Source organism: Eleginops maclovinus, chromosome 22 (assembly GCF_036324505.1).
Source record: "Eleginops maclovinus isolate JMC-PN-2008 ecotype Puerto Natales chromosome 22, JC_Emac_rtc_rv5, whole genome shotgun sequence".
Taxonomy (NCBI): domain Eukaryota; kingdom Metazoa; phylum Chordata; class Actinopteri; order Perciformes; family Eleginopidae; genus Eleginops; species Eleginops maclovinus.
This window is the reverse complement of record NC_086370.1, coordinates 12,214,498-12,241,535: the sequence shown is the minus strand read 5'-3', so window position 1 is coordinate 12,241,535 and position 27,038 is coordinate 12,214,498. Positions and strand designations below refer to the sequence as shown.

The window sequence follows — 27,038 nt, the reverse complement described above, 5'->3', positions numbered from 1 at the left end:
AAATAAGCTTGCACAATAGTTATGACAAGGTATGCATACCCTAAACTCTAATTTGACATGTACTCAAAATTATATGCAAATCCATCCGAAGCAGCCACTGAGTAGTTATGCTAATTTACAGAGAGGTTGTATTTAACTGTCAGTTTCATTTGATACGTTTCCTTAGTCCTCTAAAAATGTCAAAACCTGAGCTTAAAGCAGCAGAATACACATGCTCACTCACAGAATTACTGATTGTGGCTATGTGGTAATTTAGTCCTTGTTATAGTCAATAGTACAAGAGTACTGAAGATTAATAACAGAAGACTCACAAGAAGCTGTACCGCAAATCTGTTCTAAGGAAGGTAGACAGTTTTCAGACATCTGGAAAGATGCTCCCTTTATTGTGTTGCAATTAATTATATTGGTTTCAGTTATAAATTTGGGCTCAAACACAAGTCATTAAAAATAAGAAGTGTTATACCAAATCATTCTTAAATTAAATGATATGTTGCATGAAGAACTCACTAACAATTAGTACAACAGAAATGACTAGTTCTAAGAAACATCCAATGAGATTTTAATATACTTTTGATATACTTGATTTAAGCCAAAATTGAGGAAAACTTAGAAACGTCACCTCCCTCTGTAAAAAAAAAGAGTCTAATAACAAATTACAACATATTATCATTTATTGGCCACTATGTATTTAAGAATACAGTCTTTTGTTTAAACGGTTTTATTTTTTTTAAATACAGGTATCATTCAATATCGACACAAGAGCAATCTTATCACAGTCGAGACGAAGTGGTGCAGTCTTTGTTGTCGTTGTGTAACCACATTTGTAACTGCAGGTGAACAGACTTTATCTCAAATCAAAAACCAAACTCATTAGATTCAGGCTAGTAGTAGCACGAACACGTACCGCAGTGTGTGCCCATCATGTTGCTATACATTCATGAGGCACAGGTATTTGGTTTCCATATAAATATGTTCTGACAATTCGTTAATGGAACTTGTTCATTTTCACACTTCTAAATACACTGAAAAGAAATTAATCATAGCTGGAAAGAAAAGCCTTTTATAGTTGCCAAAAGTCTGCTGTTGATCAACTCTAAAAGCCATCCCTAATTAAATAAAATCACATCCTTATTCGATTTATCTATGTGTAAATTATGATTTGCATACTTTCCTCATGTTCTTTCAAGACAGACAGCAAAAACCTGTTGGACCAATTTCATTCAAAATCAAGAATAACTAAAAACTTTTGAGATTGGTCCTTTATATTTTACAAAGTGCAGGTACAGGTACAGTAACATTTGTCCAAATAATGGTCTGAGATAGCAAATGACTAAATGCAGACAAAAAGAAACAGCAAACCAAAGCACTGAATTTAACCCCAGACAAAACGAGCAAAACTAAGTTTGAAAATGTTACTTCTGTCAACACTTTTTTTTTTTTTACCAATTAACTTTGCAGAAAAACAATCACAGAACAGTTTATCTTAAAATGTATTCTGTCTTAAAATGTATATTACAGCCAACTAAAGATGGGTAAGGTGGTCAAAAAGTAACAATTTAAAGGGCCTAGAAAGTGCTTTGAGAAGGTTAAAAGTATTTTGATGATAAAAAAAACCAAACATTTGTGTCATTGTGCAAGTCAAGTGAAGTCTCAAGGTAGGAGTAAGTTGGAGGACACTCCCAGAATCCCAAAGTTATTAATAAAATTGACCAAATAAGACGCAATAATCAGTCTCAGTGGTCTCATCCTCAACACATGTCTAGAGTCCACAAGACGTCACTAAAATATCTCTTTAAAAGCAATATATTAAATTATGACAAATCACTGACGTCCATTTATTTGTTTTTTTAAATTGCACTTTCTAGTCCCCTTAAGTGATGTGGGGAATATTGACTGATTATTAGTGCACATATTCATCATCACTAAAGTCGGAGTCGTCGGCCTCGACCTCTCCTTCGATCACAGACTTCTTCCCTCTGCAGCAGGACACCGCCAGACCGATGAGGAAAGCCTAAACATATAAAGGAGGGCACACAGGAAATATTTTGTGAGGATCATTTGATCAATACAATGCATCAACAGCACCAGGAGAGAGGCTATTAAATATTTTGCTGAGCAGATTAGCTGCGTGCAGACTATCATTTTTCAGTAACCTTTTTCCTGAGAACAAATTAAATGATGTGTCTTGGCTCTCACACTGCCCCCCCCTGAAGAAACACTGAACGCTTTTAAGCTAAATTAAATTCTTCAATATATGTTGTTTTTTGAAAATGTTTTGTTTCTCAAAAGATAAAAAAAACAACAATGTCAATTTTTTTTATCTAAGAGATATTTTCTGAGATTTTTCTTCCCTCAAATTTTCAACTATGATTCTCACTCTACTTTAACTAATGACATTGTATATAAATCCTTGGACTTACCCCAATAAAGGCCCAGTTACCAAAGTAGTAGATGGTGCTGAAGAACCAGAACTTATGGAGGAACAGATAGGATCTTGTCACAGTGCACTGGTCTGAAAGGGACAGAAAACAGGAGCATTAAATCGATTAATCGACACAATAACAGCATTTTTACTTTACTATTCAAGGATTCCCTGATTGTTAAACACTTGGTATTCAACAGTCTTGTTAAACATTTTGCATTTTGGATGCACAGGGTTTTTCCACCAGGTATTTATTTCAAAATAAGTTTAAAAAATGTAATTATCAAATATTTAAATTCAGTAAATGTTAAATGAAGTGGTAAAGAATTGTTTTTACACCTCTTTTTCGGGTGTAACATTTCTGCATGACGCCAATGAACATTGTTTAAAATACGTAATATTTATCTACACAAAAATAGGTGACCAAATTTCGGCCAATATGTTGTTGGGTTACAAAATAAAAACAATGAGTTCATATAAACCGATGAATAAAATGTGTTACAATGAGAGAATGCAACTGTCGTACCCAAAAATATGAATTTTAAAGGTCCCCTATTATGCAAAATGCACTTCTTGATGTCCTTTACACATAAATACGTGTCCCCGATGTGTATGGAGACCCACAAAGTGTCAGAAAATACAACCCTCTCTCTGTTCCTCCTTACCCACATCTCAAATTCTTATAAAACATACATAACTGTTATTTTTGAAATGGTAGAAATGTAGCTGCTCCAGTTCCACGGCCTCCAGGACAGTCTAATCCGACTCTCAGCCTCTTTAAAATGTAAATGTTTTAATTAAAAGTTTGCTATATCACACCTTAAGTTATCCTCTGCCTTTCTGTAGTTTTGATTAATTGATACAGAAGCCCTTGAAGGAAGTAGGAATCATTACAGAAAGAAGGAAAAAATAGACTTGTCCTGCAAAGTGACTGATGGTGGGGACAGGTAGAGGAAGAGTGAAGACAGGACAAAGACAGACAGACAGCCTGAGGAAAGAGGATTTTAGTCTTTAGAGAAATATGAGAGGTAACTGGTTCCGGAAAAACAGCATGAGTGCAATAAAAGGTGACATATATTGCTAGACGGGGTTTATAAATGCACAAGTGTAGTTCTTGTTATACATCTTTGTTATAAATGGCTCTGCACTCACTTAAGAGCCAAAAACAGGCTGCTATTACTACATGGAGCAGTGCCTCGGGCAAATTTGTCACTATAACTAAAGAAGACAACCGGTCTTCTGAAAAGAGGAAAGCCATGTCACTGTCAATGTGAATGTGGCTTAACCAGTCGATAAAACAGGGATGAGCTAACATTTAATGGAGCCTTGCATCAAAAATAACCAGTATTACACATTTCAGAGGTAAAAGCGTGACACGCGAGAAGACACCAACAAATTGTGAAGACAGTGAACCATAGGTTATGGGTTATGCATGTAACCCGGATTCTCGGATGAGTTAGAGAGGATTAAAATGAATATGGGACCCAATGGAATTCATGACAAACTTGCTATACTCTCCTCTTAAGGGTGTCAAAACATCTATTATAGGGCTGGGTGAAGTGAAGAACATCAATTATCACAATATGTTTGATATCCATAATGTGACAGTATTGTAGTGTTGACCATTACTGCTTTCACAAAATATTCACACAATCATTTATTGATAAATATTCATCAATTATGTGGACTTGATGACTAAGCGGGTTAAAGGTTATATTAGAATAGAGTAGAAAATGAGGGCATTTTGATGTAATGCAGCCTTTAAACCCAGGAAAAGACACCTACTATATTACAATAAACAACTCTAACCTGATATCGGCTCTCATGTGACAACATCAATATAAAAGCCCTATTAAATTAGACAGCTAGCTAACTGCATTTATTCAATATGCTATAACAAAAACAAAAAAATGATATTCTTGTAAAAGTTGGGCTCATACTAACTCCAAAATATGTGAAAGATATCTTATTGTTACCTTTTCATTAGGACAATATGCTGATTGATGTCTTGCTGAAGCTGTTTGGATGCGCCTTTCCCATCCTATCCAACAACTAAGTGCAGCAACGATCATGAATAAACCAGTCCAGAGAACACTTCAGTTTACCTGTGATGTCCTTGCCATACAGTAAATGGAAAAGTTCCCTAGCAAAAAGTATGAAAAGCTTTCTCAGCAAGCTAATCTGGTTTACCAAGCAGAAATCTACTCACTTATGTACCAAAGCGAAAGTAATAAGTTAAATGTTATGGAGTCAAAATCAATTTAATAAACCAATTTGAACCAGACAGGAAGCTCTAAGCCATTTTTCTGGGTGCACCTCTGAAACCAGCCTTGGTCCGGATAAATAAGACTTTACTCTGAAATGTGCTATGACCGAGAACAGTTCAATCGCTATTGACTAGGCTCTGTGATCATGAATATAAAACACATCAAAACCAAAAACTGGTTTATTTCTTATAAAAAAAAAATCGAATAGCTTTCTGTGTCCGTGGAGCGGCTCTGTGCTATATTCTCTTGACATCACCTTCGAGTCTCAGCCCTCCAGTTTTTAACAGAACTTGATCCTGCTATTGATCTGTCTGGCATTGACGGCAGGAATAATGTAAGAATTCTTAAGCTGAGTCATTCCTCTTTATGTGCATGAATGGGTATTGGCAGGAATGGGAAATGCTGATGACGTCAAGTGCGGCAAGTGCCAATGATATGCGCGCAGTGTCTCGCTCTCTCGTCTGTGCTCCAATTGTTTTGGTGTGAAAACACAGAGAGAAAGGGAAGCGGTGGAAGAAAAAAAACCGACTTGCCTTCAGATCACTTGTATCAATTAACTTACCATGCACACTGAAGCAACACGAGGAAAAAGTGACTTCAGTATACTCCTAATCAGACCTGTATTGTTTCCACAGAACAAGGAAAGACAGAAATTCAACAAAGTGGAGACGAAATGTCTGGCTATGTTCAAGAGCCATCTGGAGCATTAACGCTATCCCTGCTGAGCAGCTCCTATCACACTGTTCCTTACACAGCTCTTCACACTGAATTCAACCCCATGAGCAGTACAATCAGACTGCAGTGTGGTTTAGAATTTATCCATTAAAGTGAGCATTTCCACAAGTGCTCCTCTTTAAAGTGTTCATCATTAGAGCAAATTATACAGTCAATGCAGCTGAGGATGTACCAACAATCAGCTTGTACTTCACCAACATCAACACATAATAGAGGAAGCAAGTCTATCTCCATCCCCATGACCCCTCTCTTTTCCTCCGGTACCTCAGCCATCTGTAGCTCTCCAGCTGCTCGCCTCAATTGCAGGGCTCCGAGTGGGACCTACAGATGGTTCACAACAGTGGTCTGCCTAAATATATTATCATGTACACCACTGACCCACTTCACCTTGAAGTCATTACCGTTCTCCGATAAGAGCACGGGCCAGTGTGTGAGTGCAGGAAATTTCACCTTGACTCATGATACCTGGGTGAGTGCTGCCCTGTGTAGCATAATGCATAATGTATAAGTCTCACACACACACACACACACACACACACACACACACACACACACACACACACACACACACACACACACACACACACACACACACACACACACACACACACACACACACACACACACACACACACACACACACACACACACACACACACACAGTGCTCTTTGTGAAAGCGTCTCTATCAAAAAGCGCTTGTGTTCCTACACTGTATGCTTTTACTTTCTCTCTGTCTTAAAAGCAACAGAGCACTTTGCAGTGTCCTTTGAGGATGTTGATGTTCCTTCTACTGAACTATTTTCAAATCTCTGGCATCTCATATTGTCAATACAATTTACACAAAAGCATATTTCTGCTGTGTACCTTCTTAGTGTTTTTACTTGCAGAGAAATCCATTTAAGTAGGAAATCCACACAGACTAGACAGAGACAATATATGTACCTTACCGAAACTACTCATACCAACATAAACAAACAAAGAAAAGTATTGCTGTTTACAATATGGATCTTGTTTCCTAGAGATACATCTCCATAAACATTTGACTTAAGCCAATCAGACAACCTGTATATCTGTAAATGATATACTCTCCTATGTGTATACAGTATGTCTATGCTCCTGTAGTATAAGCCTATATTCCTGCTAGTGCAGTATTTTTAAAAAAGTTATTTTTAGGGGGCTTTTTGCCTTTCTCTGGATAGGACAGTGGAGAGTGACAGGAAAGTGGGATAGAGAGTCGGGGCGGGATCCGGAAAAGACCACGGGTCGGGAATCGAAACCGGGTCGGCGGCGTACGGTGCAGGTGCCCAAGCAAGTTGCCCCACGGCCGGGGCCTAGTGCAGTATTTTAGATTTTTTTTAGAACATTTTAACCATGCAGAATATGTTATATTGTTTGTATTTTTATATTATTTATTTTATATAATATTTTTCATTTTCTTTTTTATTCTCTATTCTACTTTTTAAGTGTTTGTATTTTAATGTCTGAACACACTGCTGCTTCGTAAGGAAATCCTTCCTTCCTTCCTTCCTTCCTTCCTTCCTTCCTTCCTTCCTTCCTTCCTTCCCTTCCTTCCCTTCCTTCCCTTCCTTCCCTTCCTTCCCTTCCTTCCCTTCCTTCCTTCCTTCCAACAACCTTACATTATTTAGAGGTATTAAATATTAACTCAATTTCTATAAATGTTTTGGTCTCCACCATCTCCTGAGGGACATACATGGATCTCTCTGGATGTCACAAGCTCCACTATGTTTACCTGCTCTCTCAGGTTATCGGTCTCCTGTTTTGAGCTGGGCAGGTAGTTTGGGGTTTTTCAGAGTTTTTTTTCAGGGTTGAAACTTGAAAAATACCAATTAAAACAGCTATAGGCAGAGAGTATCATTTTAATGACACCTGATTCGTAGCCCTATTCAGAAGGTGTTTTTATTCTGTTAGTTCACAGCAGAGCTCTTTTGTCACAATAATAACCAAACAGATATTATTGAAATTGTATTTCCTTTTCAAAGGTAAGGGGTGTCTCTGGATTACAAGATGGACATTTTTCCTTAACGAGAAAAGCTTTTGATTGGCACATTCTATTGTAATGCAAATTGATGATGATCCCCTTGATACAAAGAAAATTACTACTAATTTGTGTTGGGGTTCAGGGAGCCTCCTGTTGAAATTGCTTGGGCACCTGACATCTCAGAGGCAACACATAAAATTATGACCATCTTCCCCCTGAAGCTCTTTCAAAACTACGCAGTGGAAACTGGCAAGTTGCTAGGAAACCAGCCGCAGTCCACAGTGTAAAAAAAAACCCCACTCCTCTTTATGACAAAGTTTCTTCGCTGGGATTCAAACTAGAAATAATGTGGTGTGTCTTCTAAGCTGAAAACTGGACTTCAGCATAGTTAAAATTCAGCTTAAACTTCCAGCAAGACATTTACAGAATGGCTCGGGCGTGAGGGGTCGAAAACCACAATAATTATAATTGTGTAACCGAGAGTGTCGACCTAAATGGTGGAAAAGAGCAAGAAAATCATTAGCAGAAAAAGTGGAACGATGACCCAGAGGGCATTTCTTGGCAAATTGAGTTACTGTGTCAAAAACAAAAACATGTGGTTGGATCTATTGATATGAAGGGTGAAATAAACTCTGCTGCAGAAGTGTCGGAAAGACTATTCCATTAGGATTTAAGTTGTTGTTGACATACTAAGGTTTTAAAATTAGCTTTTTAATGAGTATAACAGAATTAACTTAAGATAATCATTTTTGTTTAGGGAAGAAATTGTGTCAGAAGTGGTAGACAGTAAATCATTGGACAGATAAATCTATAATGGAAGCGGTCATAACGATGTGAAATCAGATGCAGCAATGAGAATTAGAACTCCTTTAAATTGGTCAAATGGCTCCTTTACATTTAAAATCTTCAACTTTAAAATCTGATCATTTGCAGCCAGAAAAAGTACAACATAAATGGAAATAATCAAGTACAAGTATGTAAGAGGGTAGATGTTAAAGAACTTTGATGCCAGTCCCAGTGTGCGATCAAAGCGCTTCGCCCACCATGAGAAGCAGCGGGAGCATCATGGTAGAACGCATAATTTGAAAGAGCAGCCTTGTCTAGTGCTGAGAACTTTTCAGCAAGACTCTGAGAAGACATACATTTTTTGAGGATTCATTAGTAAAATGACTTGAAATTAGGTGATTGAATACACTAAAACCACATTCGGACTAAGTGTTGCATGGGTCGAGTGAAAATGATATAAAAGGAAATGGATTGAGATCTAACTTTTCCCTGTCTGGAATTAACAGCTGCTTAAATAAGGAGGAAAGCAGTGTCACTACTGTGCCGATACTCTGATTCTTCTTTTCCTTAAAATACGTTTGTGTTAAATCACATAGTAGACTTCAGAGTTCAGGTTGTCTGGGGGCATAGCAACTAATTCCTAAGGATTCATTTCCATTTGAGTACATACTCCAAATGAGTAATGGCGGGTAATGACCTTAGAGTAGATAATGGAGAGCTTGGCAGCGAGCACCTGCTCATCAAGATGTTGGCGTCATTACATCACTGTGACCAACCGGCCAATCAGTCAGCAGCTTGACTTATACCCTCTTTTGCCTTAGCTGTAGTTTGATCCAGTGCGGCACTAAGGGTTATTACAAAGTGATGCTCTCTGCAGCCGGTTCCGAATCTGATGCTATTTTCTACCCATTCTCATTTTTCACAGCAAGGGTGTCAAGGGATATCCGTGTTTGTGAATCCCTTGGTCATGCCACATCATAAAATAAATAAACAAATAAAGAAATCTCACAGGAGAGGTGGCGTGGCATCGAGAACACTATTATATTTGACAAAGCATACAGTTTGAGTACGCTGCCTAACGCTATGCTGCTATGGCTCTACATTAGATTTAAAAAATAGCAAAAGATTAATACAAGGAAATTGAATACAGGGTAAGGTATGTGACCATACAGTACACACACTATGTATTTTTATTGTACATGATTTTATGATAACATTTACATAACCTGTAAATTCCTTTTTACTATCAGTGGAACAGCTTCAGTTTATGTCCTTTATATTGGGCCATGCAACCAGGAATTTAAGCATAAATTATTAAAACGGCACAGATTATTGACAGACATGTAGATGAGACGAATGGACTGACTGGCACCTAGCCATGAAGTCCTCACCCCATAATCCCTCTCCCTGCCTTTATACTGCTACGGATAAATACATTTAAAGAAACTCCTTTTAACACAGAATGATGAGGTACCCTCTACTTAGGGGAAAAAGCTGCTTTATATAAGTAAAAGTTGCACTCTTTCACCACACAAACAAATTATTTCACCCGTTACTTTCTACAGCGTGTGAGTCTGTAAGCGTCTGATTGTATTCCCTTGCAGTCGCATGTGTTGTCTCTGCATGACACTTCCTCCTCCTCATGGTAGGAGGTACAACGGCTGTTATGAAAGCAGGAGCCATTTCCAAGATGGCAAAAAAAAAATGAACAGTTTCCCTAAGCTGGTCAAAAGAGAGAGCAGAAATATTTGTGGTCATTGCCCGAGGGACTCTGGCACCTTGATTCCCCAATACTTTTGACATCTCAGTAATTAACACTGCTCGGGCGAAAAACGGACTCATGTTCTTACTAATGGAGCATCCTGTGGTGCCAGCAAAAAAATATTATTATAATGTTTTAATTTTAATTCACTTAATTCAGCTCAACCTTCACAGCTTTTTTTGGCGTCTCTTCTAACTGAATTACTGTACAATACAACTTCCAGAGAGCAATAAACCACGCGACGGGAGCGGTGCAGGATCATGGATGGATCTGCCCGGGTTGGTTGTAATCGTTGTGGGACGGGAAACAAATTATTTGTTTGAGCAAAACAAACACCCAAATCAATTCATTTCAACAATTCTGTGTGTATAGTGATGTAAACAAGAGCATTATGGGGGATTGTCGTTTCTGTAATTAATGTATGTTTGCAGCTTTGGCTTTATTGTAGCGTGTAAACATAGCTCGATTAATGGAATTTGGATATTTGGGTATCAATTTGGCAACAACACATATTTTATTTCCTTTATAATTTTACTGAAAGATGTTATTATTATATATTATTATACTAGTTGTCTACAGTCTCAAATCTAGACAATAGACAACACATATAATAATATATCATCATTCTATCTATACTCTAGATAGAAGAATGATCCTCATCGCACCATAGTGCCAAATGTTTTGAATTTGGAAGAATCATTCATTTAAAACAAAATACCGGCGAGCCTTGGAATAACGACGACCACCTTTTGTGAAAGGTGCCACTAATTCATGAGAACTTGGCCCAAAGAGGTAAGCTTTTTTCAAATGCCAAATACATTAGTCCATTAGCACCTCCGTGTTGTATAACCCTTATATCGTCACCAACCATGAATTACACCCACTTCTGAAAGCCCAAGCAAACATGCTAATGTCTTCTTTCTTCGTTTGGTCTGTAGTTAAGTTATTCTTATTTAGCTGAGCACAGTTTTTTAAGGAGCTGTATGCATTGTTTTATTATCATAATTGTATCCTGACTTCTAAGGGAAAAACCTTGTACCCAGTAACCCATGGCGTGTCGTACAATGTGGCTTTGAATATGCATTATAGTGCTCTGAATTGATGCACAAGGAAGATCCGGTGCAATCTATTCAATAGGAAGTCTTTTTTAGCCTTGAAGACTTTGAACACTTGTGAACAAATGCAGCAGCATCAGTACGCCACATCTTCCTACACTCCAACGTCAATATAACTAATTCGAGCAGCAGCAACACCTTAAATAGTCTGGCGATTCAACATCAATTCCAAATTTAAGACAAGCTTTAGGCTTATGGTATATTTCGTCAAAAAACTTTTAGTGGCAGGATTTACCAGCTGTTGCTTTTGGCTTAAAAATAAAACCCAAAACCTGTATGCAAGCAAATAAAATTAAACATTTTTTAAAACCTAATCAAAAATGAAGAGTCTGGAGAAAATATATTTGTAAAATGACCAAACAATACTTATTTACACATTTAATTTACAATTATGCAATAATTAAGGGATGGCACAGGCTAAATAAGTATGTAGGAAATATCATAATGCTTAATACATGTGAGAATCCACCACTTTATTTAACTGTTTTAACGGGACCTTAACTCAAATAATGAATTAAATATTTGACATTTAAACCCATCATCGCTCATTAGCTACTCTAATTGCAATGCAATTCTGCGTCTTCTGGGAGAGCAGTTATGGACCCACACCTAGTTTCATTTAAATGAAACAATAATGACTCCCCGCACTAATAGACCTTACAAAAACAAACATGCACAAGAGTCCAAACACAAGGATAGACTTGGAGACTGGGGGAAACTGATGGGGGGGGGTTAGATGTGACAGGTTTACCAACGTACAGAAATCTATAGCTGGATAATTGATATTATAGACTGGACTGCTGAGTGTAAGCGATTCTATTCATTACATTTATTCCTACAGACAGACAGCCACATAGACATAATTAAAACTATCTCCGGCTTTATAACCAAATACGGCAATTCAAACTTATCAGCTCGGCACTGACAAGAGCCTTACTTCAGCTTTCAGCCCAATTAATAAATGATTGTGATAAAGCTAACTGGTACGATGTACATTTACAAATTCATGGCTGATTTACTGTAATAAGCGTTGGCATGGAGACGGCAGGAGTACAGCATTAGTAAATGTTTGTCCTTGGTATTAGACCCTCTACTGAATAATGAAAGGTATTAAGACAACTGAACTGTGCTCTACACGGAGAGGCCGGGTTGAACACTGTCCTCTGTTTCTTCTGGTATAGACTTGACTTGTGAGCGATAAATCTTTGATGATGTGTTGTAAGGTCTTCCAACATCTTACCGTTGGGCCACGCTACCTTGCTGTGCTGGCGGTGATGACACACTTACCCTCGGGCGCATCAGCATCACAGATCCTGGTGGTGCCGTTCCCTGGTGCAGGACCTGCTGAGGGCATCTGAAAAAAAAACAGGAGGCATAAACCGGTTGAGAAAAGAATCACTTCCAACTACTTGGTGCCGTACTACCATACTGTTGCTTTAAAAGAGGAGTTAAAACTATACTAAGTTGAAGTCTATAACACTACAATAATACATTTTAGAATGAGATAATAACAGTAGAATCACCTGGAAGTTGGAACGATTCAATAACTAGAATTAATTGAGATCTAACTAAGCAAATTATACTTTTAAATGGACATTAATCTGTTAATAAGGGTATGCTTTAAAGAAGAGAACACAAAATAAAGATAACCTTAAACTTTATAAAGAATCTCCCTGTGCACAATTCTTATTGTCTACGGCATACAAGCAACATTGTACATGCTGGGCTGGTAGAAAAATGATGCATAATATATTCACATACTGTAGGTAAGAAGACAGCAGCAGGAAATGATAAGGCATGTTTACTCTGAGTCATACAGAGCTGGGTTTAAAAAGGGTTTTCTCTCTCATTTAAAAGAGTATGTTTCAGCAAAAACAAAACCATGGTTCATTTTAATTATGTTGCTTTAAAGGATTTTTGAGAGAAAGCATAGACACAAGGGTGGATCTAAACCGCAGGCAAACACACACACAGAATGCAGAGCGACAAAACACAGAAAGAACAAGAGTCTGAAAGCCCCGCTCGCAGCCTGCTGAGACCATGCGGCTGTGACTCTCCGCTGGACCAAAGGGATTTGAACCCGCTGGCTGACCGACACTGACATCGTTAGAGCCCCATTCTCAGAGTTGGCTATTATTGATGACAGGAAAAAAAACTATAAATAAGGGAGAATTGACATCACTTTTGCTCACCTGTACGAGATATTTCTGGCTGCCATACATGACGTACTGTGGGGCGAGGCTGTAGATCATGTAGCTGGTGTGAAGGACTATCAAGAGAAGAATCATACAGAGGAAGAGGAGAGCCTGGGGGCGAGTTTTCTTGGGTCTTATTTTGTACAGCTGAAAAACAAGAACATGTTAGTATTGTTATTGTTGATATGGTGGTACGTTTTTAGGCTAATACATACTGAAGCTATTTGCTTACCCTTATCCAGAAAAACCAGATGCCCATGTTGCGAATGCCAGCCATGGAGGTGACTACAAAGTACATGGTGATGATGGTGATCAGGATGTAATCCAGCGGGAAAACCTATAACACCAAGGACAGGGGGTCAGCTATATCTCTCACATGTACACCCTTACAATGTAAACAGTATTGCTGTTAATGGCTGGTTTCCTGTCAGGGACAGTTTGGAGCTGTTAAAGAGCAACTATCACCAATTACACTTGCTCCAGGCGAATTAATCTAAAGTACAGTCGAACCACCTGTTGGTTATTTTACCTAACCTTAAAATTAGCACAGTGCGTGTGAGTATTAAATCAATTATGTTCTGATTTAACCTCAAACCTGATCCCTATGCAGTTCTCCATTGTTCTCTGTATGGTGCACTTAATTCCTTGGATAGCAAGGTCATACTTCTAAACACTGGCCGTAGACATTTAATCAATGCCACTATCTATGAGGCCATTCTTTAATGTCTGAGCTGTCAGTCATTTTTTCCTCTGAACTCGGCAGTGGAATACTAAGTTTAACAGAGTGTCCGATGTCTAGCAGCAGACAAGAGGGAGAGAAGAAATGGGTGTGATGTAATGTTGTTTAAGTCTCAAAAGTTCACTTTTTAAAAACTCTCAGGCAATGCTAACATCAAGAACATTTATACAGAAATACACAGGATTACACAGGAACACAAAACAACTCCCTAGAAAAGCAAAGGAATACATTGTGGTTCATTATCAGACATCCATGCAAAATTGTGAGCCTACATATCGTATCATTTTATGAAAATGATATAAATATTGCAATTAGCAAAGAGAATACTTAAGTCCTATGGAAAGTTTGTTTGTATCTTTGCATTCATCTCTTTTATACTGCACTATACTTTAACACATTTTATTTCCAATGTTTCCAAACGTGGTTTACAGAGAAATGTACATCATGGAACTGTATTGATTGACCACTTGACAGCAAAGCACACAGTGGTTTAAGATTAGTTAAGAAAAAATCAATCCTAATGCAATTCTGCCTTAAAAATAAAACCAGTTAAGCTACAGACAGTCTGGTGATGTTAAAGATAGTATGCTGGGATCATTATTATGTAAGGGCTAATGTGCAGCGAGGCGGTCATTATGGGGAAAAGAACACCCGACAGGCTGATCAGGGAGCCCAACGCGAAGCAGAGGGATCTTGATCAGCATGAACACATTATCCCGCTTATTACATGGCCAGGTACTAAACAAACTAACGACTCGTCTCCCAATATGAATTGAAATTCTTTTATTGAATCGGAAATGATTGTATTTCTTCCGCTAAGAAAAAAGATCTGTTACACGGCGCACCAACGGCTGGAACAACAACTCTACGGCAGCACTGATCGAGGTTTTCTGTAACTGTTCAAGCCTGTTCACAGTTTCTGATCCACTAACAAGTCCTTAAACACTGCAGAGCCCAGACCGTGTTCCTGTTAGTGTTCACTTCCTGTTTGTCTTCTTCTGGTGATTTATCGGACGTCCAGCGCTCCGTATTTTAACATCTTTTCCTTTCTCTTTCTTGATCCACTTTAGCAACGGTCAATAAATCTTTGACAGCAGTCTGTACTACTGGATTAACAACGTGTCACATGTTCTCAATTGACCAATCAGAATCGAGTATTCAACTAAGCCATGTAATAAATACAAATAAAGGAGGTACAGTTACAGTTGTATAACACTGTATTGTACTGTAGGGGTTTACTATTATGTTTATCCTTTATGGAAGTTGCAATCAAAATACATTTTCTGAATAACTTCTGCATCAATGTGAATAAGTGGTTTCAGAGTCAGATCAACAGGTTGTTCATGTAAACAGTTATGCGAGCTACAGTACACAATGTTTATGATGTAGTAGTTATTTGCTTTGAAGGAGTTTAGCAAAATCCTTTATCGCTGCCATTTAACACTCATAATGCTCCCACTTAAAGCTATGTTATTGGACTTTCATTTCTCTCAGCCTTTCTCCTTTGGAACATTACATTATTTTGAAGTAATATCAGACTGCAAAATCAATTGTGAGTAAATGTAGGTATCATTTTCCTGTCTGCAATTTAGCTTTCATATGATATTTTGTACAAGTGGTGACCGACAGAGCATATTTACAATGTTATTTAAAGCCAAACTGTATGACTCATTTAGTGTATGTATCCGCTTTTGCCGTTTGTTTTTCAAAGCTCACCTGCCGTGTATTAAAGCAAATGGATGGAATTAAGCTTAATTGAGGAAGATGATGATGGAAACAAAGAAATATGGTTTTAAGCACATCTTAATTGAGGATAATCATCATTGTGACAAGACAGATGAGAGGATACTCACGGGCTGTAATACTAATAGAAGTTCATTCAGAGGATTGGTAATGTTGGTGCCGAATATTATGAACCCAGAGCTGATGCCAGCAGAGTGGAGAGCTTTATCCAAACTGAAACACAAAGTCAAATTTAAACACGTGTCCTTAGGTCCAGATTTACACATAGCTGGACATACTTAAATAGAAACATGTTGGTTGATGCCTTATGAATTGTAGTGTTATGACTTACTTTGAAATGAATAAGGCGACAGTGAACAGCAGTGCAACCAGAATAAAGAAAATGCCCAGCATTATCTGCAGAAAAAAACAAACAAACAACACATTACAACACCACGCAGTGATTATGTTCCCGAATCCAAAGAGCAGGGATCATAATAATGACTGAACAGGCATAAAGGAAGAGGTATGTTTACAAAGGCATCTCCAGGGTCAGCAAATATAACCTTTCTAACATGTCTTTTGTCAAGGAGAGACCATATGGCATGGCCCAACACAGTTTGGCACTGCTGCCTGAAGGGACAGGGGGGGGGGGCAATGGCACAGGCGCACACAGAGCAGGCAGGGTGACACCAGGGAGGCACAAGGTGGGTAGCAGCCAAAAAGGCAATAAAGCCCATCAACTGCTCGCCTTCAGGGGGGCTTCATAGCTATAACACATTATATTTGATCCTGTACCAGCCATAGGGAACTAAAAAACAGGTGAACAGAATATACAGTACACTTTAATATTTGTTTCAGGGACATACAGCCGCGGGAAAAATTAAGAGACCACATCAGCATTATCCTTTTCTACTGTTTTATATATTTATGTGTTTGAGTTCAATTATTTTCTTAAAAGTTTTATTGTATTCTATAAACTACTGACAATATTTCTCTGTGATGGAAATGAACAGACACTGGAATGGCTGCCATACATGTACTGTAGAGATAAAGATTTAAGAAACATTTGGAATGGTCTCTTCATTTTTTCCAGAGCTGTATAGCACAATGTCTGAACAAATAATTATAAAAAAACAAACTTTCAAACTGATGAGCTATGACCAAATATTCCTGGATGTTTACTTATTAATTGCAAAGCCTCAATTACAATCAAGGAACGGATAATCAACACACATTTTGTTCTGATGTCGATATTGCCTGGATATAAACACAACTTCAAAAGTCAGTTGGCTAGACGAAGGAAAATATAGTAATTAAATGAACTGATTAAAATGGCCTCATCTATGTAATCCAAAAAAAACCATTGCAAAAAGAAGGGATAGCTTTGATATGCAAAAACAGTTTGGCTATTAAATAGGAAAATGCAAAGTAGCCAGGAAAAAATAAATCGAAAAGGTGGCATAGCTTTTTATGATCCAATCAATACACAGTAGCTATTCTTCTGGGGTCCAAGCTGTTTTGAACTGTAGATATCTGGATGTTCAAAAAGTCATTCTCGCCCACCACCAGAGTTGATATGAAAAGGACAGCATGTGTCGGAGGAACGGTGGAGCAACTGCTCTGGAGAAATCACAATCATTTGGCTTATCACTCTATACCAGTGCCTGAGTATACAGTAAATACATCTCCCAACTCATTACTGTTCAAATTTGGGTCTGGGGACTGTCATTAGCAGCACCACCTTCGGTTAAAGACAAACTGTTACAGACACTGGTTTAACATGCCTGCAGTGCAGTAAAATACTGGAAAATGAATAGCAGTGGGAGTTAAATGTGAGCCGGGAGAATGATAGTCGAATTGTTCCTGTCCATAACACAGATCAAATGATAAAGATAGTTTCAAAATGAATATTTTGGCTTTGCAATTTTTACTTCATGTATGAACGGACAGAAAGGGAGGTCATGGAACGTCAGGAACGGATGCTACTCTGCTCACATCGTTGCAATGCACCTGAATGTGAAGGAAGGCTGGGTGTTGTGATTAATATGGTGATGAGTCATTGGAGAAGCATGTCCGTCAGTCCCAATACCCTTTTTACACTCATTTAACAGCTAAAGCAGGAACTGTGTGAGGAGAATAATATTATTGTCGTCGGAAGGGTGCAAAAGGGTTAGATACAAGACAAAGGAAAACAATAACTGACCCACCGACGTCCCGTTGAAGCAGATATGATTAGTCTTTATTCTGTTATTCCGGGACATATTTGTCAAGACAGCCTCTGGGTTACCTCAAGATGAAATTGGGTATTTTTTGTTAAATAAGAAATGCAATGCTGTAGTGTATTCCAGAACTACTACATAGACTCTAATAATCACAGCTGTTGCGTCATGGTAACCAGGTGGTTAGGGATGAGGATACAGATTTTGTTCTTCTACAGTACGGTGCAAATTGGCTGTGTTTAATGAGTCTCTAGGATGTACCTTTTCTACGATATAAATCAGGGGTGTCCAAACTGCGGCCCGGGGGCCAACTACGGCCCTTTGTCCACTTTGAATGGGCCCTCAGCAAATTCAAAAAGTATAATGCAATATGGCCCACACCTGAAACTTATGCTTTTCTTACATTGTACTTCATAAATATACATGTAAACAGATATTCCGCAATAGTATTCATGTATTAATCAGCCAACATTTCAAATAAATTCACTCGTTTAAAATTGAAAACATTTTCTCACAAATCGTGGTTAATAAAAAAAAGCCCATTAACTTATTTGCATAACAAGCTTGTAATATATCCATCATATTTCCCCTTATCATAAACAATCTGAGGATCCTGTTTCAAGGAATGAGCTGCCAACACTTTTTGTAACAAGATAAATGAAACCCTATGGACAGCTGGGATGTAGGCTGTTTGTGTTTCTTAAAGCCTTTTCAAGTATCAAGTAAATTAAACGTATTTGATTGATTTTGCCAATTTATGACTTCATTCATGAGGCAATATACCTCAGCTCTAGTGAGGGGCCCAGCGCTGTTAAGTTTTTCTGTATGTGGCCCTCAATGAAAAAAGTTTGGACATCCCTGATCTAAATGCTTATAATGTACTACTGCAAGAGACCGTTTAAAATATCAGAATAAAACTGATCAGTATGAAATACACAAACCCATTTTGTGCATGTATGATGTAGTTTAGTATGTTTGCCTGGACGAGGCCAGTAGATAGTAGATAGAAAGGTAGTACTGCATTTTAACTTTAAAACAAGGGTTGTTATAAACCAGCTCCATTCCCAACCCCCTTTTGCAACTTTAAATATGGGAACAATGATATTCAAACTGCATATATAAGGTCCAAGTATGGGTTGGCCCAACCCAAAAAAAGCAAAATCAAGAGAAGTTTGTGGTTGTTTTCGATGATCCCAGGGGAACCATGAGATCTAGCCTGTGAAATGTGAGACTCCCTGAGAGACTTCAAAGTAAATTAGGTGAAGAGACTACCCGTGGGAATCGTGTAAATATGCGGTTGTGTAAAGTAGAACTAAAAGTAAATCTAGAGCAGTCCAGGTAAGAACTTGAGCACGAAGAAGTTAAGGAGAAAAATGATGAAGTTGGCGATAAATAAACAACGCATGATACCTGGCTTAACATGAATCCTTAAAATACACAACTATAAAGTGAAGAATCACAAAATTAGCTTTGGTTTATTGTGCAGCCTTAACCTACCTCTGATCAATAAAACAACAGTGCCAATTAAAACAAGGCAAAAGCACGTAAAGCCCATCCAACATACATGTACCGACAATAAAATACTGTTCATATAAGAAATGTAATTCACTTCTGTTAAATAGAACCAATTTCATTATGTGGACTCACCTTTAAAGGTCTGAGAGCACTGCCCACTTTAGTGCAGCAATTCCTCTCTGCAATTTCAAGGTGTCTCCCCCTGCGCCGGAGGACCTGCAGTTTGCCCTCCAACTCCTCCAGGTTTGTTCTGTCCCTTGATGAGAGAGGACGTCCATCTTGACACTGACAGAAAGACACATAACCAAATAGGTCATTAAAACATATTGAAAGGAAAACCAATGGGTAGAGGTATGTATAGTATTATCTGTTGTAGTTGGAGTGTGTGGTTCAATAACAAATATATAACAAATAAAAAGAATATGGTATGAAGGTTCGCGTATATCAGATCTCCTAATATAATAATAATCACTATTAAATACTGTGCAAAAATAGTTTGCTATTTTCTACCTTTCATTTCAGAAATAAAATCATTCTGTAAGAATGTGGACTTTTGAAATTCAAGTAATTTAAGCAAAATATCTTGTGTGTTCTAAATTAGACATTTTATCTACTATATATGTGATCTGTAATACAACTACAACTTCACTGAATACATATAGAGAAGGAATGACGAATGCATTGTGACAAATGTTTTTCTCTGTTTAGCTTCACGTTGCCACTGGCAACTAATATCCACTCATATACCTCTGTACATGTGTCTCCCTGTTTGTGATGCCTGCATTTGAGGGGGGTGCGGATGAGCATCTGTGAATGCATGCAAAGACAGAGGGACACTGCAGACAGATGAAGGAGAGGGACTGGTGCATGTTTACCTCTCTATGAACGCGTGAATAAACAGTGTAAACCAAAAACAACAAGCATTGTTAAAATGTTTTGATATTTGCTGTTAATACGTCTGTTTATTATGATCTATTAATGTCCACGCCTGAGGTTTGTCCAATGTAGTGACTTGTCACTAATTTTGTTTATTTGCAGTATGCACAGTGCCAGTGCTTTGTGTCAGCTGAGATACCAACCTTGGATTTCAGCTTTTCTATCTGATGCTCGACATCATCAATGTCCTCTGTGTTCTCCAGGCGTTCGTACACCACACTCCGTGTGCCTTTTATCAGATTCAAAGGCAGGACAGACATACCGTAAGCCTGAAAACAAGAGCAAAGCTACCATTATAATCACACAGTATTGACAGAGTGGAATGGAACATATGCCACGTGCATCCACCCACACATACACACGTCTGTTTGATGACAAACCCATAACAATGCAGGAAGCACGACAAATGTGTAAGCAAACAGACACAGGTTATCGTATAGTTACTGGCCTGCTGGGCCATGACATTTTTGAAGAGGAAAAAAGATTAAAATGGTGGAATCTATAATTGTGCTGAGGTTTATTGGTGAATTTGCTGCAACCATTTTGTGTGGAAGTAACTGCCTCATTTCACTGTGATGCAATTTACAGCTTAACAGTGCCCCCATGTGACAGCACTATCCTCTATCCAGGATTTGATCACATTTTTACAAGTGGAATTTTAGAGAGAGAAATCTGGGTTAAAGGAGGGGGCATCGAGGGGCCATCAATGTTGAATGAAATGAATTGAAATGAATATGAAATGTTCTTTTTCCATAAGAAGAAGATAAAATGCTTAAATAATAAACAATGGTTAACAGGCATACACATAAACACCAAAGACAGACAGAGTGAATATGTGCACGGACGTCCAAAGACATTTTCAGCTTTCAGTGGGCTTTGATCTTTTTAAGGGATGTTGAACTTAAATTAAAATAAGGGAAACAGTATAATGAATCAAAGTGAAAATAACCACAACAGGCCTGTGCTTTCTTGCTCTCCCTGCGCCGTCTTGCCTTAACCAACTTCAAGAAGTGCCATTTTATGGCTTCATAATAAAACAAAGTGGCCCTCTGTGCAGAGACACTTGCAGCCCTGTCACTGTCCTCTTTATTCTATTTTCCAAGTGGTGTAATGTCAGAGCCTATATTTTCCTAAAACTACTTTTACTAGTTTCAGAGTGTTAGGAAGCATTAAAAGAGTCGCATGGGATACTAAGTCAGGCTTTACTATTATTAGTCTCTGCAGTGGATCTCTGCTACGGGCGAGTGTCGCCTCCTGCAATGAATCATGGAGCTCTTAAGGCCGGAGCATGTCCCGAATATCAAACACACTCATAAAAGGAAAACCTGTCCCAGATCCCAAGAGAAACATTTCCCTTTGCTCAAATTTGCAACTACATGGGCGAAATATAAAGGAGAAAAGATAACCCCACAGGTGTCCCTATGCTATTGTAGTTGACATATAATCATCATGCATGGACATTAAAGTTATTTTAAAACCCACTGTAGTCAATAACTACCAGCCATAGCTTGGAGCAGTGTGGATGAAGTGTGTGTGACTCGTGTGTGTGTGTGTGTGTAGGTTGAGAGGGGGTATACTGGCTGAAATCATTCAGTGAGAGTCATGTGACTGCTGAGTGGGAAGAGGGAAGACTAGATGGACATAGGTCTCCAACACAAGCCTCCTCATTGTTGCTCTTTATACTAGCGGTGGTGGAGTCAAAAGGGAAGAGGGAGGAGAGAGAAGAGCCTTTCCCAACATTACACCTTTTTGCTTAAGAGGTAACTCCAGTATTATGTAATAAATATGTTAATATATATAACAATGCAGGCTTCATTAGTATGTATTCTTGTATGACTGAGCTTCCAACTCCTGTTTTCCTGCCTTTCAGCAGCTGCATTACATCTCATCTGTCTATATAACCTTCAAGACATAGTGTAGTCAATTTAGTAATAATAATAAGGAATAGTCTGTGGCTAATGCAGAGATTGGCACACATTTTTAGTCAGTTAATAACTTGCCCTATGTTGACCTCCCTTTAACATTGGGGAGGTTGTGTTATTGAAAGATTTAAATGAACGGAAAGCAATTTTACCCGTTTTTCTACAACGGAAAATCCAACTATGTGCCATTCCTGTAAAGGCCTGCCATTGTGACATGCTTCTTTAAACTTGAAGTGCTCTTTTGGCTTTCTAAAGACATTGTATGAAGTTTGACCTATCACCTCTTCTTTACAGAAATTGCAGTGAGCTTAATGAACCATTACAATCAGTGGTGTGCTAATCATAAAGTAATTGTATGTTAGCCTTTGATAAAAAAAAAAACAGAAAACTTTCAGAAAACCATGCATTTGAACGCACCAAAGTACGGTCACTTAACAAGTGCCTTGGTAAAGCAGCATGGTGTGCCTGTGGAGTAGGACTGTGTGCGCAACCAGGCAATCAAATGTGATTAACGGAGGGCTACAACTGATTGAAGCAGACATCAAGCGCTTGTTTTTACCAACTTGCATTTTAATAATAGGGTGAAATAGTATTTTGTAGTTAACCCTAATTAAACGTCGCCATTGTCTGTACTGTTTGTACCACATATTTCAGCATCAAAACAGAGAGGGAGCGGTAAAACAGTAAAGCCTAACTTTTGCTTGATTTGATTGGATGCCTGGGCCAAGAGTAATTGACTTGCTATGTGACCTGATGCATTGCGTTGAATGGTTGAGCATATTTGAGGTTTATTCTAGCTTCAAAACATTGAAAAAAACATGACACATGGCACAAGAAAGGAATGCATGATAGGCAGACTCTAGCATAAAACTAGTGTTTATGAATCCTAAATGACCCGAAATGTGACCACATATCAAAAGAAGGGATGTCCTGCTCAAGTTTTTAGGCACCTCAGAATGTTATTATAATTGACATGTTAGTTTTTGGTACCTCTTCCCTGTTGGGTAATTGTATTTTGCATTTTAAAAGTGTTATTAAAACTAGACACCAAACCACTCTACTGCAATGAATCTTTCATGCCATGTTTCACTTGAAATCCAAAGTCTAAATTCAGTTAAAAAGTGCTAAAGAAATATAAATTATATTAATGAAATGTAAATATTAAATATTGAAATTAAAGAAGCATCAAAGGATTTGATAGTGCTAAAGTAATATGTTTGAATGACACCCTCTGATTCACTCAGAGACAACATCTTCCCAGGTCAATCTCAGAGCTTCTGATTAGATCAGCAGACATTAATCTTCCCAACTTCAGATCAGCTGGCGGGCAATTTAAGAGAAAGAGACAGGTAGGCCCACGGGAGATAGAGATGTAAGAGTCATACGCTGACCTAGCTTTTAAACAATGTCAAAGGACTTCAGTTAAAATCAAATCATAATACATAAGGAGTGCATGTGTAAACATCGCAAGTGATGGGAAATAAATTTACCATTATTATAGATGGCCATTGTCAAGTTACTTAATCATCACCATAAAAAAATGACAGCCTAATTATTAAGTGACAATGGCTTTCATCACAAATCCAATACAAAGCTTATGAGCTATTAGAGATAAACTTGCATAGTGTTATTCATTTATGTTACCTGCTATTGCTCGAATCGATTAACAGGTGCTAAAAAATAAACTATAAAACCACACAACAAATGAAACTGACTGCCTTTATTTTAAATCATAATCAGATGATGCTTTTGAAAAATGTAATATTTCTGTGTACTTTATTTCACTTTTATTCTTATTTATTATCAGTTTAACGTGCGGGATAAAAAGACTATTACATATATATATAGTTGATTTAAGATTAAGTTGTGAGCATAGCACAAGTACATCTATAGTATGTCAATTGAGTAGAAAAATACATTTATTTGATCTGGATTTAAAGTGTAACTATAGAATTATCTAATCTAAGGTTGAGCTCTTTTTGATGCACTATAATAACAGTTATATCACTGTTACACCTTAACAGACAACAAGCTAATTGTATCATGAGTGGAGGATTGACTGACTATTGTATTCCCAATAGAAAGATTTTGCATTTAAAATCATTAGTTAAAGTTTAGTATAAGGATGGACGGACATACACCAAACCTGGTCAAATTAGAACAGTGTCGAATGATCTATTTTTACAACAGGATATCTCTGTTTGATGAAATATGTATCACACACATATTTCTCTCTTATGCTCCCTCTTTCTCATAAGAGAACATGGCTTAAAAAGTTCAAAAGGATGTCAAAGTTAGAACTTGTTTCACTTTGTATTCATTTTAAGTGCACTGGACTGCACTGATATATACACTGTTTACATCACTGAGTTTTGTGCATTAGGTGAAGATGGCAAGTTTTGTACGCAGAGTAGTGATAAATTAGCACAGGAGTCATGGACAACATTTTGCTGCTTATAGTACCTGTCACTAAGGCTCCATTAAGTTAATCAGGCTTAATAGTAACACATAATAAAACATAATAAATCAAAGAGCTCTTTGCAAATATGGGTAGGCTGCAACTAAAAGGACTTTCGCCGCCTGAAGACGGAGGAAGGAGCTAAAAAGGTAGATGAAAGTGAGATAAAGAGAGTGTCTGCACTTGTTTCTGTGAGAATAAGGAGGGAGTGGCAGATGCTGCTGTCGCCCAAAGGCCTGATTCCTTTGACTGACTTCATCAAAACAAGAAACATCAGAAACAAAGTCACACCGGGTGTTTCGACTTCTACAGGGCTTTCGCAGAATTAACATCAACACGGGGTCAGTGCAAATCTGAGAACACTTCCACATTCACTGGGTAATTATGCACCCTTTAGTGAACAGTGGATACAATCCCAGTTTAGATGGATTACATGTCCTTAAGCGAAAATCGTTCTACAACCCACTTGTCTCAGTTGTGTATTATTCATTAGGAGTTCCACACTCTATTGTTGTGTGCTTTGTCAAATAAGACTCTTTGAGCTCAACAGAAACTGGAAAGATTGGGGTTGGCTGTCACTTTTACTCTCCCTCCCCGGGTTTGTACAGGAACACTTTTTTTGGGGATATTTCTACCCAGTAGGCACTTTTCTGTGTTACTCCCACATTGGCACCAGTGCCCCCTCCTACAGGGAATATTCACAGTCTATTCACCAAGATAACAGCTATGAAAAATGGACAGCATTAAGAAGTGTTACAGCAGTCAATTTTTCTGATATAGGAAAAAAGTGCAGAATGCTGAGGGAATCAAAATATAGGCATATATTAATGGCCACTGAGGTGGATCTATATATATATATTCATACATTTATAAATAGACGTCTGATAAGTGGTAGATAAGCCGGCGAAGGGTGCACAACATTCATCATGCAAAAGTCTCGGGCGCTCAGGTGAAAGACAGCGTTCTGAGTAATTTGAGCAATTGAATGCCAGAGCTCTAACATCACACGGCATTACAAATACTGAAAGGCCACTCCATCACCAGGTACATCTCAACCCAGAAGGAGAGGAACCATTTGTACAGGAACAACTTTAAGAAACTGTCCTGCATCTTAAATAATATTTAGCAAAAACATGCTTTTCTAGCCACTTCCTAAGATACGAGTATATTTAGTCTTTCTTGATACTTAAAATACTTAACAGTGTCGATACGCAGATGTTCTATTGAGCTACTGGGCTGGCAACATTTTCCCCTATGGATGATTTGACTTCAACACTGTGCAGCTGTAGCTCCATTAAACACATGAAACAACATCAACACTTGTCTCAGGTCCCCACTCACCGTGTAAGTGATCACTGCCAACATGCCAATCAAGGTCAAGGAGCTGATGGAGAAAGAGAGAGCAGGTAGACCATCTGCAGGTAAAAGAAACGACAGGAAAGCCATTAGAGATTTGTCCTTGGCCTCTGAAAGAAATATCAAAGGACTCTTTGCTGAATGCACAATCTATCAAGAGCCTTTTGTACTGGGTCCACTTTGGCCGTGTGTCAGTTAGATGTTTGTCGTCCGTTCTAAAGATGCTTCTGAAATGACTCTGACGCATTTCTGTACACAGTGCAATGGAAACATTTATGAAGACTGTTTGAAGTAATTTAGATTACTCCAGGTAGATAGAACATATTCTGTGTGAATTTAGGCAGATCCACTGTGGAGAAGGTCCTTTTAGTCTTCAGGTGAACAGTTGTATGTTGTCTGCGGCCCTGGGGAGGCTTTGTCTTAGGACACAACCTTAATGATGTCATGGTGATATTATCAGGGCCATCCTATTGCAATGGCCCTGAAGTATTGATGTAGGGAATTTACTAGATGAGGGGAATCTTTTGGGGCATTGTTAAAAATGTAGGATCCAGCGAGGAGAGCCGGGTAGCTTTTCATCTGCAGCTAACATTTTAATTATTCTTTTTTAAATCTCTCTTTTGGTAGTCCCTGAGTTACCTCTTTAAATTGTTTCAGAATTCATTAAACCTCTGCAAAGGCAGTAATGGTAGCTAGACATCCTAGAGGTAAGTGGGAAAATATTTTTTTTTGGTTTTGTTATTTGGGTGTACTGATCTCTGAAATGATGTCCTGAGTGTTATTAAGGAGCCCCAGGAATTGTGAAAGAAAATTGCATCTCTTCAAACAGAATTACAAGATATCCAGAAATGAAGAGTTTTGCATATTTTCTTGCCAAGAAAACAAC

The 27,038-nt window shown here is 38.1% G+C and overlaps 1 protein-coding gene across 1 annotated transcript in view; it reads right to left on the bottom strand.

The window, feature by feature from the left end:
* Positions 1-653: 653 nt before the first annotated feature.
* Positions 654-27,038, bottom strand: part of lmbrd1 (LMBR1 domain containing 1) — a 46,288-nt gene continuing 19,903 nt past the window's right edge. The window contains exons 7-16 of the mRNA XM_063875165.1: positions 26,138-26,211; positions 20,560-20,685; positions 19,613-19,765; positions 16,096-16,160; positions 15,875-15,977; positions 13,515-13,619; positions 13,280-13,429; positions 12,375-12,441; positions 2,421-2,512; positions 654-2,011 (exon numbers count right to left, since the gene is read on the bottom strand). Coding sequence (XP_063731235.1) covers positions 1,901-2,011; positions 2,421-2,512; positions 12,375-12,441; positions 13,280-13,429; positions 13,515-13,619; positions 15,875-15,977; positions 16,096-16,160; positions 19,613-19,765; positions 20,560-20,685; positions 26,138-26,211 — 1,046 coding nt within the window. The 3' untranslated portion in view covers positions 654-1,900. The remainder of the gene's footprint in view (positions 2,012-2,420; positions 2,513-12,374; positions 12,442-13,279; positions 13,430-13,514; positions 13,620-15,874; positions 15,978-16,095; positions 16,161-19,612; positions 19,766-20,559; positions 20,686-26,137; positions 26,212-27,038) is intronic.